Consider the following 14,376-nt stretch of genomic DNA (forward strand, 5'->3'; position numbering starts at 1 on the left):
TGGCACCTGTGGCAACAGGCTGATGACAGGTGATTTAAAAGATGAAGAGGCTGGAAATAGCCCAAGTCAGTTATGGCATTTATTATTTTTTGTAAGTTTTTTTTATCAGCTGATTTTTGTCCTGTCCGACCACGGGTCATTCCATCAAGGGAAGCTGTGTATCTCACCATATTCTATGCAAATGAAACCCCCAGGGGAGAAGGTTTGTATATCCCATGTTTGGAAGAAAGAACCTGTTTTCCTCCTGGTGGACACAAAACTGGGAACTATAGCAACAGAACAGAAAATGCCTGATAACACCAATATGGAACCAGAGTGGAAATACCAATAGATGTGTGGTGAGTGCTAATAGAACCCTACAGCCACTAGAGCCGCTTTGGGAAGAGTTCTCCACACTACTGAAAATGATGCAACAATGGACTTGGTTACTCTTTTCCTGCTAATCGCTACAGATGTTGAACAGACAGATCACAATTTCAGCTACAACAAGATTTACATCGCTGCATTGCCATATAATTGATTGACTTTGCCTAGGACTGAGGCTGTATTAGCTTCATGAAAAAGTGGGATGGTAGACATTTCGGTATCTGTATGTATGATTTCATTGCTTACGTGTATTTACTGTCAATGTTCCATGTATTTAAAATGGACCTATAGGTAAGCTACATCTTAGAGAAACACCATCAAGTGAATCTCCAGGGAATACTTGCGGAAGACTGGGTGTCGCAGATTAGGAGGGTAGTAACTTATGGGATAATTGACCTTCTATTTAGTTTCTTCCTAGAAAAGGATTTCTTGCTCCATAGCACAGAGGAATAGCATGGAATAGGGTCAATTAGACATCCAATATTACACCAGTCACCTATTGACATTGAAGGCTAATTTTTGTTTTATTCAAATGCCCTCAAACCTTATTGTAAGTTTGGGCACATTTCTGCCTATGGAGGGCATCCTTTTTGGCTGGGAGTTTTTTTCTAGATGCATCTTATTTGACTCAGGAAGATCTATACTTCTGTGTGTATCGCAAGTCCCCCCACATAATGATCATTTTTATTGGACATGCATATTGACATTGGACTTTTAACATCTCTGCTGCATTAAAAAAAAACCAAACAGAACAGCTCCGAAGGATGGTTAATTTTGGACGTTTGGGCCTGCTGCTTATACAGTGCTACCTCATACATGGTACTTGCCTAGTTTGAGGTTGTTCAATTGCCATTGCCCTTCTCCTTATTTCTCCATTGCTTGCATTCTCTGCCCGTACTATTGTTAATGCCATTAGGATACTACCGAGTGAAGTCTCCTCTGGGTCTTTAATTGTTATTTGGAATCTCATGGCCCTAGATTTTATGGGCACGTTTAGAAGGTGTTTCTGCACTGAATACTTCTAGTCGTTATGTCAATTACCAGAGTTCATTGTTTATAAAAATGTTCAGAAAGTTCACAAAATAGAGTTTTATGTGCTGCTTATTTCAATAGTAACGACAGAAATTACTAATATCTCCTAGTTCTCATACCATCTAAAATCTATTATCTATCCTAGCTCTAATACTAATATCTACTATCTAATATCTCTTAGTTCTCATACTATCTAAAATCTATTATCTAATATATCCTAGCTCTAATACTAATATCTATTATCTAATATATCCTAGTTCTAATATTAATATCTACTATCTAATATTGCTTAGTTCTAATACTAACTCATATCTACTATCTAATATTGCCTAATTTTAATAATAATCTAACATCATTTAGTTCTAATGCTAACATTAACTATCTAACATCACTTAGTTCTAAACGATCTAATATCTACGATCAAATATATCCTACTTCTAACACTAATATCGACTACCTAATATGTCCTAGTCCTAATACTATCTGATATCTATTAGTTCTATGAGCTTGACTGGAATCAAATAATGCAAGCCATCATTTGGTATTTAAAATGCAGTTTGGCCCAAACAATTTTTCCAAACGAAGCCTTTTTTTCCCAGGTGGTATCTTGTGACTGTTTTCTTCACTGGGAGTTGAAGAAGTGTCTTTTTGTCTTTCCTTTGGAAATCTGGCAAATGAGGGCTCATAATTGGTGACAGAATCTTCTATAGAGTTGGTTATTTCACCCTGTTGCCTGTTCCTTGGTCTTCTGCTGCATGTTATTTTGGGGTTGATTAAGGGACCTGTTGAAGGATAACCCTGATGTAAATTTTCTCACATATTCCTCACAAAACGAACAATTGCATTGCATTCAGAGTTACGATATTCGTCCCAAAGTATTTATAACCCAGTTCCAGAGTTCTGATGCTGTCCCGTTCCCCCCCCACTGTCACATGACCCTCTTTATGGCGAATTGCTGTGTTTTGTTGCTTGTAACTAGCCTTTTAAGCCAGTTTCTGGCAAAAATGGCCATAAAATTCATTGCCTTGCTTAACAACCACAATGTTTCCTTAAAGATCTTTTTAATCTTAATAATCATTTGCTTTACAATTGAGACATTCGTTTAATAAACAGCACAAAAAAAGTTTTAAAATCAGGTTGATCATGTGGGTGCCTTGATTTACAACCATCATAACTTACGATGAAAATTCTGAGCTCCATTACAGTCATAATTTGAGGATTGTGTATATTGGATAGGAACAGCATGATAGGAAGATGTTAGATAATCCCTTCAGTGGCAAATGCAAGGGGATTATTTCATACTGCACGGGACAAGGCAATGATAAACCACTCCTGTATTTCATTCATAAATTCAGAGTTGAAGGAAGGGGTTAGAAATACACTCTCCTCACTAATTCAACTCTTCTCCCCTTATCTCTCCCATCTAGAGAGAAGGATGAAAATGATCCTGTTTAATCAGCACTAATGACTATTAATTAAAGAGTTCACAAAATGTAGTATTGCCATTTTTAAAAGAGAAAATAGAGCAAGGATTTGAAATATTTTTTGACGTCAATGAATTATATTTTTATTATAGTATGAAAAAAACTGTGTTCTACCTTTTGGAGAAGAACATGAATCGGCTTTCTCTGGCTGACCTTTGCGCATCCGGTGTGCATAAATATTTGTAATGCTTAGTTCTTTTTCTCTTTCCTAAAGAAATGCATTATTAAATTTATGTTGATAATATAGTTTATTGTATTAATGTATGTTCTTCAGAGATCATATGTTTAGTTAGGAGACACTTTTCAAGTACTATCTGTTCCTAGAAATGTTAGTGTGCAAAAGGCCTAACGTACATTAATACATTTATCCAATCTACAGTTTATATAGTTAGAGGCTGAAAGAAAAACCCACAGAAAAAAATAGGCTTATGTCAAATCAGCATTTAGTGAATAGCATCTTGGATTCCTTCTGTGGTAAGAAAAATATGATTTAAGCATCTAAATACCTTAAGTTTGAGCTTCAGCGACTCGATTTCTACGTGCAAATTTGCTGTTATCGACCGAGCTTCAATAGTCTTCTTTTTCTCAACTGCTAACTGGTGTCTAAAAGAAGCAGTATTCAATGACAGCTGCTTTTCCAAATCCTAAACACATTAGAAATAAACCATCAATAAGATTATTCAAGATTTGCAATCATACAATATTGAATTAGAAATTAGAGGAAGGCAACTGAAATTTTACCAAATGTTTCCAGAAAGATGATGATGCTCACAATCTGTTATGCAGATTAAGGAGAAAAGAAATAGAGATCCAGTTACAATATATACTTTTAATTTCTTTTTATTGGTGGAAGAAATAGCCTTCTCCAATCCTTAAATCAAGGTCAGTATGGTGGAGAAATAGAATAAAAGAACATTAGATTTTATATATTGCAATACTTAGCAAAAGAGTATTATTTATTTAATATACCAACATTACAAGCTATACTGTAAGGGAGGGGAGATGGTGGAGGAGGAGGAGACAAGACTAACATTTTGTTCATTTCAATTATAATAAAACCATAATATGCTTCATTTTTGCCTTGGTATGATGCCAAGTAAGGTAGGTTTAGCTAATATACAGGTTTAAATGTGCTGGCTAGGCTCATGTCATCAGAGATGGACTTTTTCATCTTATTAGTTAAAGCAAGAGTCATTCTTTCCAAAATCTCAATTTTCTATACAACTGAGCCAAATATGCAAAAATGGAAGGAAGTGTGAAGAGCAAGAAGTTTTGCACCACATCCACTCAAAACATCCAGGTAGTGTTTTTCAACATTCATCTCTGATTGTGTGGTGAAAATAAGATTCATAAGTAATTAGCTTAGCTAGCTTGCCCATACCACTTTTAATACATAATTCCACCTGTCTAACTCTAATCTTCTCCTGGTTTTCCTACATTCCTCTTTTCCAATAATGTCTTTTTTATATCTAGAGATTTTAATTTCATTGATTGATTTAAAAAATATCCCATTCTGCTCACAGAGCGATGCTATGCAGTTCTAAGCAATGTATGTTGCATGTTACCTGAGTTTTCTTATCCCTAGCTTCCAGTTTTTGGGTAAGTGATCTTAATTTGTGCTGAAGTTCTTCTCTCTCTTCAAGTTTTTTGTCTATACAAAGTTTCTGTAGTGCCCGCAAGGCATCCGTGGTTTTTAAGAGTTGTGCCTCAACGTTTCTTAGCTTTTGGGAAGCCCTGCGCTCTTCTTCCTGAGATTTCCTGAGAAGTACTCTCAGAGTCTGCACTTCATTGGCCTGCATGGCCAAAAGATCAGGCAGCTTAATTTCAGCATTTTCATATTTTGTAATTGCTTTTAACTGTTGAGACTGAAGATGCTTCAACATTTTATTTTCCGTAATAAAGGTCTCCAATCTATTCTGCAAAACAGCCACTTGGTTTTTCAGTTCTTTAATTTGATGGTCTCTTGCTGACAAGAGACGGCAAGTCATGTTATTTTTCTCCTGGGCATTGATGGTATGGTCAGTAATATATGAGCTCTTTTGCTGAGGTTTCTTTTTAGGCAACATTTTACCTCCTGCATTAAAAGAAATATCAAGATGGCATATAAGATTGAGCAAAGTAAGAATCAGATCATTTTACATAAGCTTCAGAGCCAAATGCTCAAGTATGTATTCACGGCATAGATTCACTTCCTGTTATGTAATATCTTGAGCCAATCTCTGTTACAACTATTGGTTGATTGACCTATTGTGAAAAATCATACCTGAACTCTCATGATATTAGCTTCCGTAAGACATAACTGCTATACTCACATAATATGCTAAGACAGTATTTAGAGAGCTTTAAGATGCATTGACTTCAACTCCTAGTATTCCTCAGCCAGACATGCCTAAAGCAGGATTGCTAGCCAGCACCCTAACTACTATACCAAACTGCCTAGACAGACAGATGGATAGATATACATATGCATGCGTACATACCATATCCAAATAATGATAAAATAATGAATGTAATAAACTGAAAAGAATGGAAGTGTGACCATTAAAATTTGCCAACTTTTTCTTTTCTTTTCTTTTCTTTTCTTTTCTTTTTTTTTTTGTTAATACTGGAACCTATTCCCTGGCCCTTGGCTTATTTATTGAAACCATGTGACACCGACATCTGTATGACCATGATAACTGGTGAACTACATCCATTGCTACAAGCCCCATTACCTCGATAGAGGAATTACGGACAGGGTGTGGAAAGCAGTACATTAATATATTAATCAACTGCATACAATTTAAACATTTTATCAACATTCAAATGGTTTCCAAAATGATAGTATAGTCTCTACAGTATAGAAGTGTCAGGGTAGCTAAGCAAAAGCGGAGTTATAGGACAACTGCTTGAATTTTAGGAAAGGCTTAGCTGCCATTAGTTTGGCTGAAATCTGCCAACCACAGCGAATGCAGTAGTGTTCAAAGTGAGCAATTGCCTTCTTACCTTTTGTATGGACGTCATTTTTCTTTTTCTTTTCTGGTAAATTCCGCTCATTAGTTTTTGGTGTTTCGGGCAATGGGATGATGTAGCTGCCACTCTCTTCACTTATGGAGGTTTCAGAGGCATCCGAGTGAAAATCTTCGTGATAGTAGTTCAGAGACGTTCCACAGATGTTCTCTTCTGAACAAATGCTGTCCTTGCTGCCATTGACAGCTGTTGTTGAAGCATTATCATGAAAGTCATTAGAGTAGGTAAACTGAGCACTTCCAGGCTTGCTGGAATGTTTGCTACAGCTAATGTCTTGACTGTTGGTGCTCTTACTAAGCCTACCTGGAGAATCGTTTGAGCTTCCTCTTTTTCTGCATTGCCGAGACGTTTTTTCCTCTTGGACAATATGATGAAGGGCTGTATGATCAGAAGCCATCATTCCACCAATGGCAGGGAAGTCTATCAATTATACTTTATTTCCCAAAGGAAATGGCACTGTAGTCAGAAAAAGAAACAATGTATGATGTAAACATTTACTTAAGCCTTCATCCAATACATTTAAAAGTTGTTTGCTCTGATTCTGTACCAAAAAGATCACCACAATTTTGGTTCCTAGCATTATATTATTCACTTCTTGAAGAACTGATGTGTTGATTAATTAATATGCTACTTTCTTAGCATTCTCATTCACAGAATGCAATGCCTCCAGAGCCCTGGAGAAAAGGGAAGAAAACTAATTGAGGCAGAGATTGTGCAGTTAGGGCTCAGTTACCATTGATGACAAATGTATTATACAAACAGTACATAATGGAAGTTGGCAACACAATTCAACTTGGAAGGGAAAAGTAGCTGCTTCATTTTCCGGGTCCCTTGGAAGAGCTCTTCCACCAGGCCTTTATCTTCCACCTGTTTTTGCTTCCCCTTAATTGTTGCTTTCTTTGCTTACCCACAACCCGATCCAAGCACTCCTCGACTGCCCAGAGAACAGAAGTCGAAGCTCCCGCCAAGCACCCAGGGTTTAAACTTCCTCCCCACGATGCCCAGACAGAGGCTTCTACCCGAGGTCCGTTTATTCACGTTACCGGTTCTTGGGCTTCGTTGGCAAAGAAGTGGCTGTTTAGATCTTTGCTACTATGGCAACTAGAGAACTTCGTCTCTGAGCATCATGGGACTTGTAGGGCAAAGTTGAATGGAAGGAAAAGGTAAAATGGCAGATGTTAGGGAGGTGTTTTCATCATTCCATCATCTCCAGTTTCCTTCACACTCCTCATTCCATAAATTATGTTTTTCTACTGAGCAAAACACTCCTCAATCTGGGGCTGTGAAAGAGGACGAGCTCCTTTTCCCTGATTTAATAAAAAAACAAACAGAAGTAAATCCACAATTTTTAGAGGATTTTAGAAATATTATATTTTGCGCTGGGAAATATCTGTCCTATCAGGCAAGCCAAAACAAAGTATGTAAAGATATGCATGCTTATGTTAGTGTAGGTTCCACCCAATACAATGAAATTTGTTCTGGGGTAAATTTATGAAAGGTATAAATTTATACAGGATAGAAAGAACAGTCAAATATATGTTAAAGGAACACTTAATTGGGCAATCTATGATAAAAAAAAGAGTTTTTCACGTTTTTCAGAACTTTTAATCTGGCAAGGTGACAGAGCAATTAATTCTGCCTCTGCCATAGATATGGCTACAGTTATTTGTTTTCTGGACTTCTGACCAATTAAAGTGCCTCCAAACAATACCACAATCCCAGAATTAGATTTTCTGGTTTTTACATTATTGGCATAATCACTTTCAATCTACCATTGTAGTTACAATTCTTCAGAGACCTGTATTTGAAGACCCAAGTTCACAGTTCCCTTCAAATACCTGAGAACTCTTTTTATACCCATGCAGTGCAATTGCATTGGAGCAGCAGTAAAGTGACTTAAGATGCTTACTGCACAAGCTATGTCGGGTCTGGACCACTGTGACAGATATAACAAGCTCCCTATTTCAGACGGAGATATCTCTTGATCACAGGCTTCACTTTTGTCCTCGCCCAAATTTCATTAGCAGAACAGGTGTCAGGTGGTTCCATCACTCTGACCTGCGTGGCATTGACTGCTCTTGTGTTTCAACCCGCTCTTGCTTCATATCCGAGTCATCATCTTCTCCTGACTCCTTTTCTTGCTCTCTTTTAGTTTCTCCTCCCTGAACACTTACACTATCACTAAGTGAGTTACCGTCACTAAGTGGATCATTCCAAAACTTGCATCAATTCTTTTCCAATTTTGCTCTGCAATGCTAGCAGACCTGGAAATGACTATTCTTTTGCTCCCATCGCTAAATCAATAGCTCTTTGAGCCAGGCTCATAGCCTGTAAACCTGAGCTTTCTAGCCTTTGGTTGACCTTTTCTCCTGATTGCTCTTGGAATATGCACCCATGCATTGCTTCCAAAAACCCTTAAGTGTGCCAGAGATGGCTTTCTCCCATATAGAACAGCATATGGAATATCATTAATTGAGGAACTCCACAGCCAATTGATTAAATAATTATCGGTCAACATGGCTTCTCCCCAATATGACCTCCTCAGACCATAATCCTCCAGCAGTGAGGCCTTCATTGTGTGTAACACACCATTCTGTCTCTCAATCACACCATTTTCAGCTGCTGGGTACAGATTTCTATGACTATGTTTTATTCCTAACTGTCCCAACCATTGTTGAAAACTTGTTGACATGCATTCTGAACCTCTTTCAGTTTGCAGCTGAAATACCTGTTATTTATACCTTCTTTCTACGAAGCTTACCCATTGCTTAAATTTCTGTAGCACCTGTATTTTACTCTTTAATAAATAGCAGAAACAAAATCTGCTGTAGTCATCTACAATGACCAGCACATACTTTGCTCCTCCCAAACTGGCTTGCATTGGCCCCACCAACTCTGCATGTACCAGCTCTAGAACTTTTGTTGTCTGCCTTGTGCTACTCTTGCTTACTGGGAATGCCTTGGACTTTGATGATTACACCCTTTAAAGTTCAACCTTTCTCCAAACTGTTGCATCTTTTGCAAAACTCTGAAGCTGGTATGGCCAAGCTTTCTGTGCAAGAGATGAACATATTAGATATTAGATTATTAGGGAATGGAATCCTCGCACATGCCCAAGATGGCGACTCCCGATGGAGCTCTGGTTTTACGGGGGTAATGTCCTGACAGTTGGGGGTCCTTAGGGCCAATTTCCCATCTATGGCCCATGGTGTGTTGAGAGGGCTGATTTGCCGATCCGATGGGAGCGTTTTCGGCTCCGGAAGACCTTCTAGGAGAGCGGTTTTGTGGCTTCGCTCTCTGAAACAGCTTATAATGAGACGGGCGGTGCTGGTGGGATTTGAGTCAGCAAATTTGGGCCAATAGCTTCGTGACAGCCGGCCCTACATTCATCAGAGGCTGCCGGATGGATGGCGATATACGGCTGCGATGACTGTCTGGCACCCTGGGCTGACTTTGTTAGACCCTTGGCAAGATTGGAGGTTGCCTGCAGAGGCTGGCGGTGGGTGAAATCGGCGTGGAGGAGGCCGATGGTGGTGGCAGTTTAAAATTCCAAAATGGCGCCCGAAATAGCAGTTACAGTTGGCCGTTACAGGCAGCAAAAACCAAAGCAATTTAGAGACCAAAGAGGCCTCAGAAAGGAGAATAGGGACCTTTCTTATTTATTTTCAACTGATCTCCTGGGCAATGGAAAGATGCCAATCCTTCCATTGTCGGGCCAGCTCTGGATTACCTCCCAGAGGCCTCCCCACTCTCTTTCTATAGGGGGGGGTTAAACCTTCATGCATAAAAGACCTAAAGAAAGCTAAGGAGATTAGAAATGATTGTTATTGTCAGATGTAAATGCCTTATTCTCCAATGTGTAAATAATGTATATATGGAACATCAGAGGTTAACTTATTCTTTGGACTTTAATGTATTCATAACTTACCACTCCCATTCCTAGCTCCACCCCTTGTATATATAAGGAGCCACCCTCACCATTCTCGTCGCTTCTACCTTGAATATTCAGTGAATATAGAATGCCTATCATAATTAAAAAGAAATATATTTAAAGCTCTAACTCCTATTATCTTTATTGAGTCTGATCCTGAAAATATTGCAACAAGCTGGTAGCAGAGGATGGTTAATTGACTCAATAAGTAATTAAAAATGTCCAAGAAAGATAGGCCCAACACCAGGGCCTACAGCAAAGAAATAGAAACTGATCAAGAGATGATCAACGAATCCACCAATGCGATTTCGAGAGAATCCGAAGAATACACCACTGAAGAAGAAGAACTAATGAGTGAAAATAATGACCAGAAAGAAATCGAAATAGAAAATAACGAACTCAGGTCAGAGATATTAAAGATACTAAAAAGCCAAAAGAATGATGAAAGTCTCATCGCGGACCTCCAGGAGATGCTGAAGAACAGCGGAGCAGCGAGAGAGAAAAACGTCATTAAAGAAAAACCCAAAGATCAAAAAATCGTAAGTGAGATGACTACTGAGAAAATAGTTGTTAAAAAGAAAAGATGTGATCCCGCGCGAAATTTTGAATGGCAGCCATCTTGGTTTCAACGAACTTCAAAAGAGAATGGAGCAGAGCCAATCAAAACGCTCAGTTCAAAATTTCTGGCGCGAAAAACACCATCAGACGAAGAAAGTGAGAAAGAAGTCTCAAACTCTTCAGATGATCCAAAATCAGAAAGTGAAGACGATTTAACAAAATCTCAAGTAAAATCAGCAATGAAAACGCTTTTTGCTGCTTTTGGGCCAAGACTGAAAATTACCAAGACATCTACGAAGAAGCAAGAAATCAAACCGGCGACTCAAGACCTGCACGCTCCCATCCTGACTTCGAAAGCGACGACGCCCGAGCCCAGAGAGCCATGCCGATTTCGCCCTACACCACAGACAAAATCGAATACCAACGCACACAAAAAGAAGAAAAGAACCGTCACCACCACCAGAACCCCAAAAACCGAGCCAGAGACCGACTCATCTGAGGAGGAGCGGATCGAGAGAGCTGAAAGGGAGAGAACCTTCCACGACGCCACCAAAGAAGAAATGAGCAACGCGCATGTGCGAAACTACGTAGACGACCCAGAAGGACTTGAACTGGCCAGAGAACCGCGCAGACTCATTGCAAGCATCCCAATGCCGTTCTGTAATTTCCTGCACTTGAGAGATCACGGACTGCCCCAGGTTGTAAGTAATGGACAGAATAATGTAGGTAACTTACCCAGTGACTTCCCAAAACTTAGAATTGATGGCATTAATTTACAAGAGTGGTATCAACAGCTTCAGGTTATTTTCATGAAAGAAAATTTACTATTCTTTATAACTAGCCCTCCAAGAAGACCTTGGACTTTAAAAATAGATTGTTTACATCATAGAGCATTTTTCATAATAATATCTAGCGTGTCTCCTGCAATGTATCATAGCATCAAACCAAACCTAACTGTATCAGAAATAATTCAATGCATGTTTAATCTATTTCACAGCGATAGCGTAGCTACAACCACAAGAATGTCTAAGGATTTCTTTTCCTCTAGAGTAAAACCAGGGGTTTCTATAAGTGAGCATTTGATAAATCTAAACAAAATAAGAGCTGAGCTACAATTGAGGGGGGAAGTGATTTCAGATCAAACAATGAAAAGTGTTATTATCAATTCACTTGATCCATCATGGGATAGCTTTATGTCACACTTAGATACCATTAATTTGGGATATTTATCCATAGAAAGTCTATCTAACAAATTGATAGCAGAAGACAATTCAAGAAAAAATCGACCCAGTAACCAAACAGACCACAAACCTTTTAGGAAAGTAGTCTTTCAAGATAAACATAATGAGGCCTTTAGATGCTACAATTGTGGATCCAGGGAACATAGTAGAAGAGACTGCCCCAAAGTCTCAAGAGAGAGACATAGACCAGAATATAGGAGCAAATATAATTACAGACAATCTTCCACAGATAGACACAAATATAGAAGCCCACCAAATTACAAAGAAGGTAGAGGGGGTAGAGAAAATTCAAAAGAGAGGAAATCTGGGTCACTGAATGGGCTAAATAAACAAGACAGCACCAGAACACAGCAGGATGAGAATAACAATTGGCTTATTGATTCTGGTGCAACAAACCACACCACCAACAACAAAAGTATATTATCTTCATTTATAGAAGATAAGTTTGTGATAAAGGTAGCTAATCAAGAAAAGGTTCAAGTACTAGGCAAAGGAAATGTGACCTTGCCTGGTCTAGGGAAAATAGAGGGGGTATTATTAATCCCAGAAATACCTCACAACATACTAAGTGCCATAAAATTAAGCAGAGAATCTGATATCAATATAGTTTTCTCAAAGGGGAAAGCAACTATAGAAAAGAACAAAACAAATGTAGGTACTGTAATGATAAAAGGAGGTCTACCCTATCTGATAACTAAAGAAAGATGTTTACATAACATTGATTCAAATATGGAAGATTGTATTGAAGCAGATGATGAAAATGTCAGTAACAGTGACAATGATGAGTGTAGAATAACTCATGATCACAAAAATACATACAAGGAAAAGAAACCAAAAATAGGTAAACCAATTCATGATGAGTGTGCTCACATCTTACACAGGAAGTTAGGACATGCAAGCTTTCCTGTAGTACAAAAAATGACTGAACACGCAGAAGGTGTCAAAATAAAAAATTGTGAAAATTATTTGGAATGCTCAGTATGTAAGTCCACCAAACTAAAAACCAGTCCCAGACCAAAAAAATCTAACAGATCAACTAACAATATTTTTGATTTGGTACATATGGACTTAGTTGGTCCATTAAGTCCCTCAATTACCTATAGAAAACGTTACTTCCTAACAATAGTGGATGACTACAGCCGATATGGTTTTGTTTACACATTAAAGCACAAGGATGAAACATTTCAGAAATTTAAGGAATTCTACAAACGTATAGAAACACAACATAATATCAGAATAAAGCAAATTATGACAGATAGGGGATGTGAGTTCATGTCTAAAGAATTCTCCCAATGGTTAAAGGATAGAGGAATGTTACATTTCACGTCCAATCCTTTTTCTGCATTTCAAAATGGAGTTGCAGAGAGGAAAAATTCCACACTACAAACCATGATTAGGTGCACATTAGAGGATGCTGGTTTAGGCAAACAATTTTGGTCAGAGGCATTACATTATTCGAATTACACTCAAAATAGAACCTGGTCCAGTATTGTGAATAAGACACCATATGAGGTGATGTACAATAGAAAACCCAAATTATCACACATGCACATATTTGGAGTCACTGCAGACGTACACATACCTAAACAATTGAGGAGAAAGGGAGAAAACGTATCCAGGAGATTAAGATTCATGGGATACGAAACTGGAACCAAAGGGTACAGATTTATTGATAGTAATAACAAATTTATAGTATCCAGAACAGCTGTGTTCCATGAACAGGCCAATTGGTCAAAATTGCACCTTAATGAAATATTTCCTAATAAATGTAAAGATACGATATCTTGCGAGGAAGGAACAACAGAAAATCAAAATATTAACAAAAGTAAAAACAAAACCAAAACTTGGACTAATAGTCAGCATAAAATAAAGACAGACACATTAACAAAAAAGGAAGCTAGATATTTGCATGATAACCATAGCAAGCCTGAAAGAACTATTAGAAACAATAGAAACCAAATACCAAATAAATACAAAGATTACATAATGCATATGAATGGAGAACAAATAACACCTAATACATATGAAGAAGTATTGAAACTTCCACATAAAGAAAGAGAAAAATGGGAACTAGCTATGGAAAAAGAGATGGAAAGTTTACAAGGATTAAATGTATTCACACCTGCGATCGCACCTAAGGATAAAACAATTATAGGTACCAGGTGGATTTATAAAATTAAGAACTTAGAAGGAGGCAATACCTTATACAAGGCTAGACTAGTTGCACAAGGCTATGCACAAAAATATCCAGAAGACTATACTGATACATATTCACCCACAGTGAGAACAGAGAGTGTCAAAACAGCCCTTGTAGTAGCATCTGCACTCAATCTGGACGTATTCCAATATGACATACAGACCGCATACTTACATGCAAAATTAGATAAGGAAATATATGTAAGAGCACCACACAGTCAATACACTAATAAGAACGAAATTTGGTTATTAAATAAGAGTCTGTACGGATTAAAGCAATCCGGCAAAAGATGGTACGATTGCTTGGTAAAAGTACTTAAGACCATGGATTTCAACGCCACCACTGCTGATAACTGTTTCTTTGTAAAAAAGAGTAATGATCATATTGAATTTGTATTAATTTACGTGGACGATATTTTATACATTGGAAAGCATAAAGAGAGCAGGGAAATCTTTGTAAATAAGTTAAATGAACACTTCTCACTGAAATCTCTGGGTAAAGTGAATAAATACCTTGGTGTGCAAATTAACAAAACTAAAAGGGGATTCAAACTTACAC

At 37.9% G+C, this 14,376-nt stretch overlaps 1 protein-coding gene across 1 annotated transcript; it reads right to left on the reverse strand.

Annotated features, from left to right (window-relative positions):
* LOC148113382 (lebercilin-like protein) lies at window positions 1-7,076 on the reverse strand. Its single transcript, XM_087895161.1, has 6 exons — window positions 6,799-7,076; window positions 5,868-6,347; window positions 4,448-4,956; window positions 3,389-3,526; window positions 2,997-3,090; window positions 1-2,180 (listed from the first exon to the last, which is right to left on the reverse strand). Exons 2-6 carry the CDS (start codon window positions 6,289-6,291, stop codon window positions 1,933-1,935), a joined length of 1,413 nt encoding a protein of 470 aa, XP_087751287.1. The 5' UTR covers window positions 6,292-6,347; window positions 6,799-7,076; the 3' UTR covers window positions 1-1,932.
* Between the last annotated feature and the right edge of the window lie 7,300 nt (window positions 7,077-14,376).

The sequence above is a fragment of the Pantherophis guttatus genome, chromosome 5, assembly GCF_059756535.1.
Source record: "Pantherophis guttatus breed Tessera chromosome 5, ASM5975653v1, whole genome shotgun sequence".
NCBI classification, from domain to species: Eukaryota; Metazoa; Chordata; class Lepidosauria; order Squamata; family Colubridae; genus Pantherophis; species Pantherophis guttatus.

Excerpts from the sequence above, each read along its gene's own strand:
- LOC148113382 (XM_087895161.1), bottom strand. The coding sequence starts at position 6,291 with ATGATGGCTTCTGATCATACAGCCCTTCATCATATTGTCCAAGAGGAA. Across the intron at positions 3,527-4,447 it reads CTAGGGATAAGAAAACTCAG|GATTTGGAAAAGCAGCTGTC; the intron begins GTAACATGCAAC and ends TAATGTGTTTAG. Across the intron at positions 3,091-3,388 it reads CGCTGAAGCTCAAACTTAAG|GAAAGAGAAAAAGAACTAAG; the intron begins GTATTTAGATGC and ends GCATTTCTTTAG.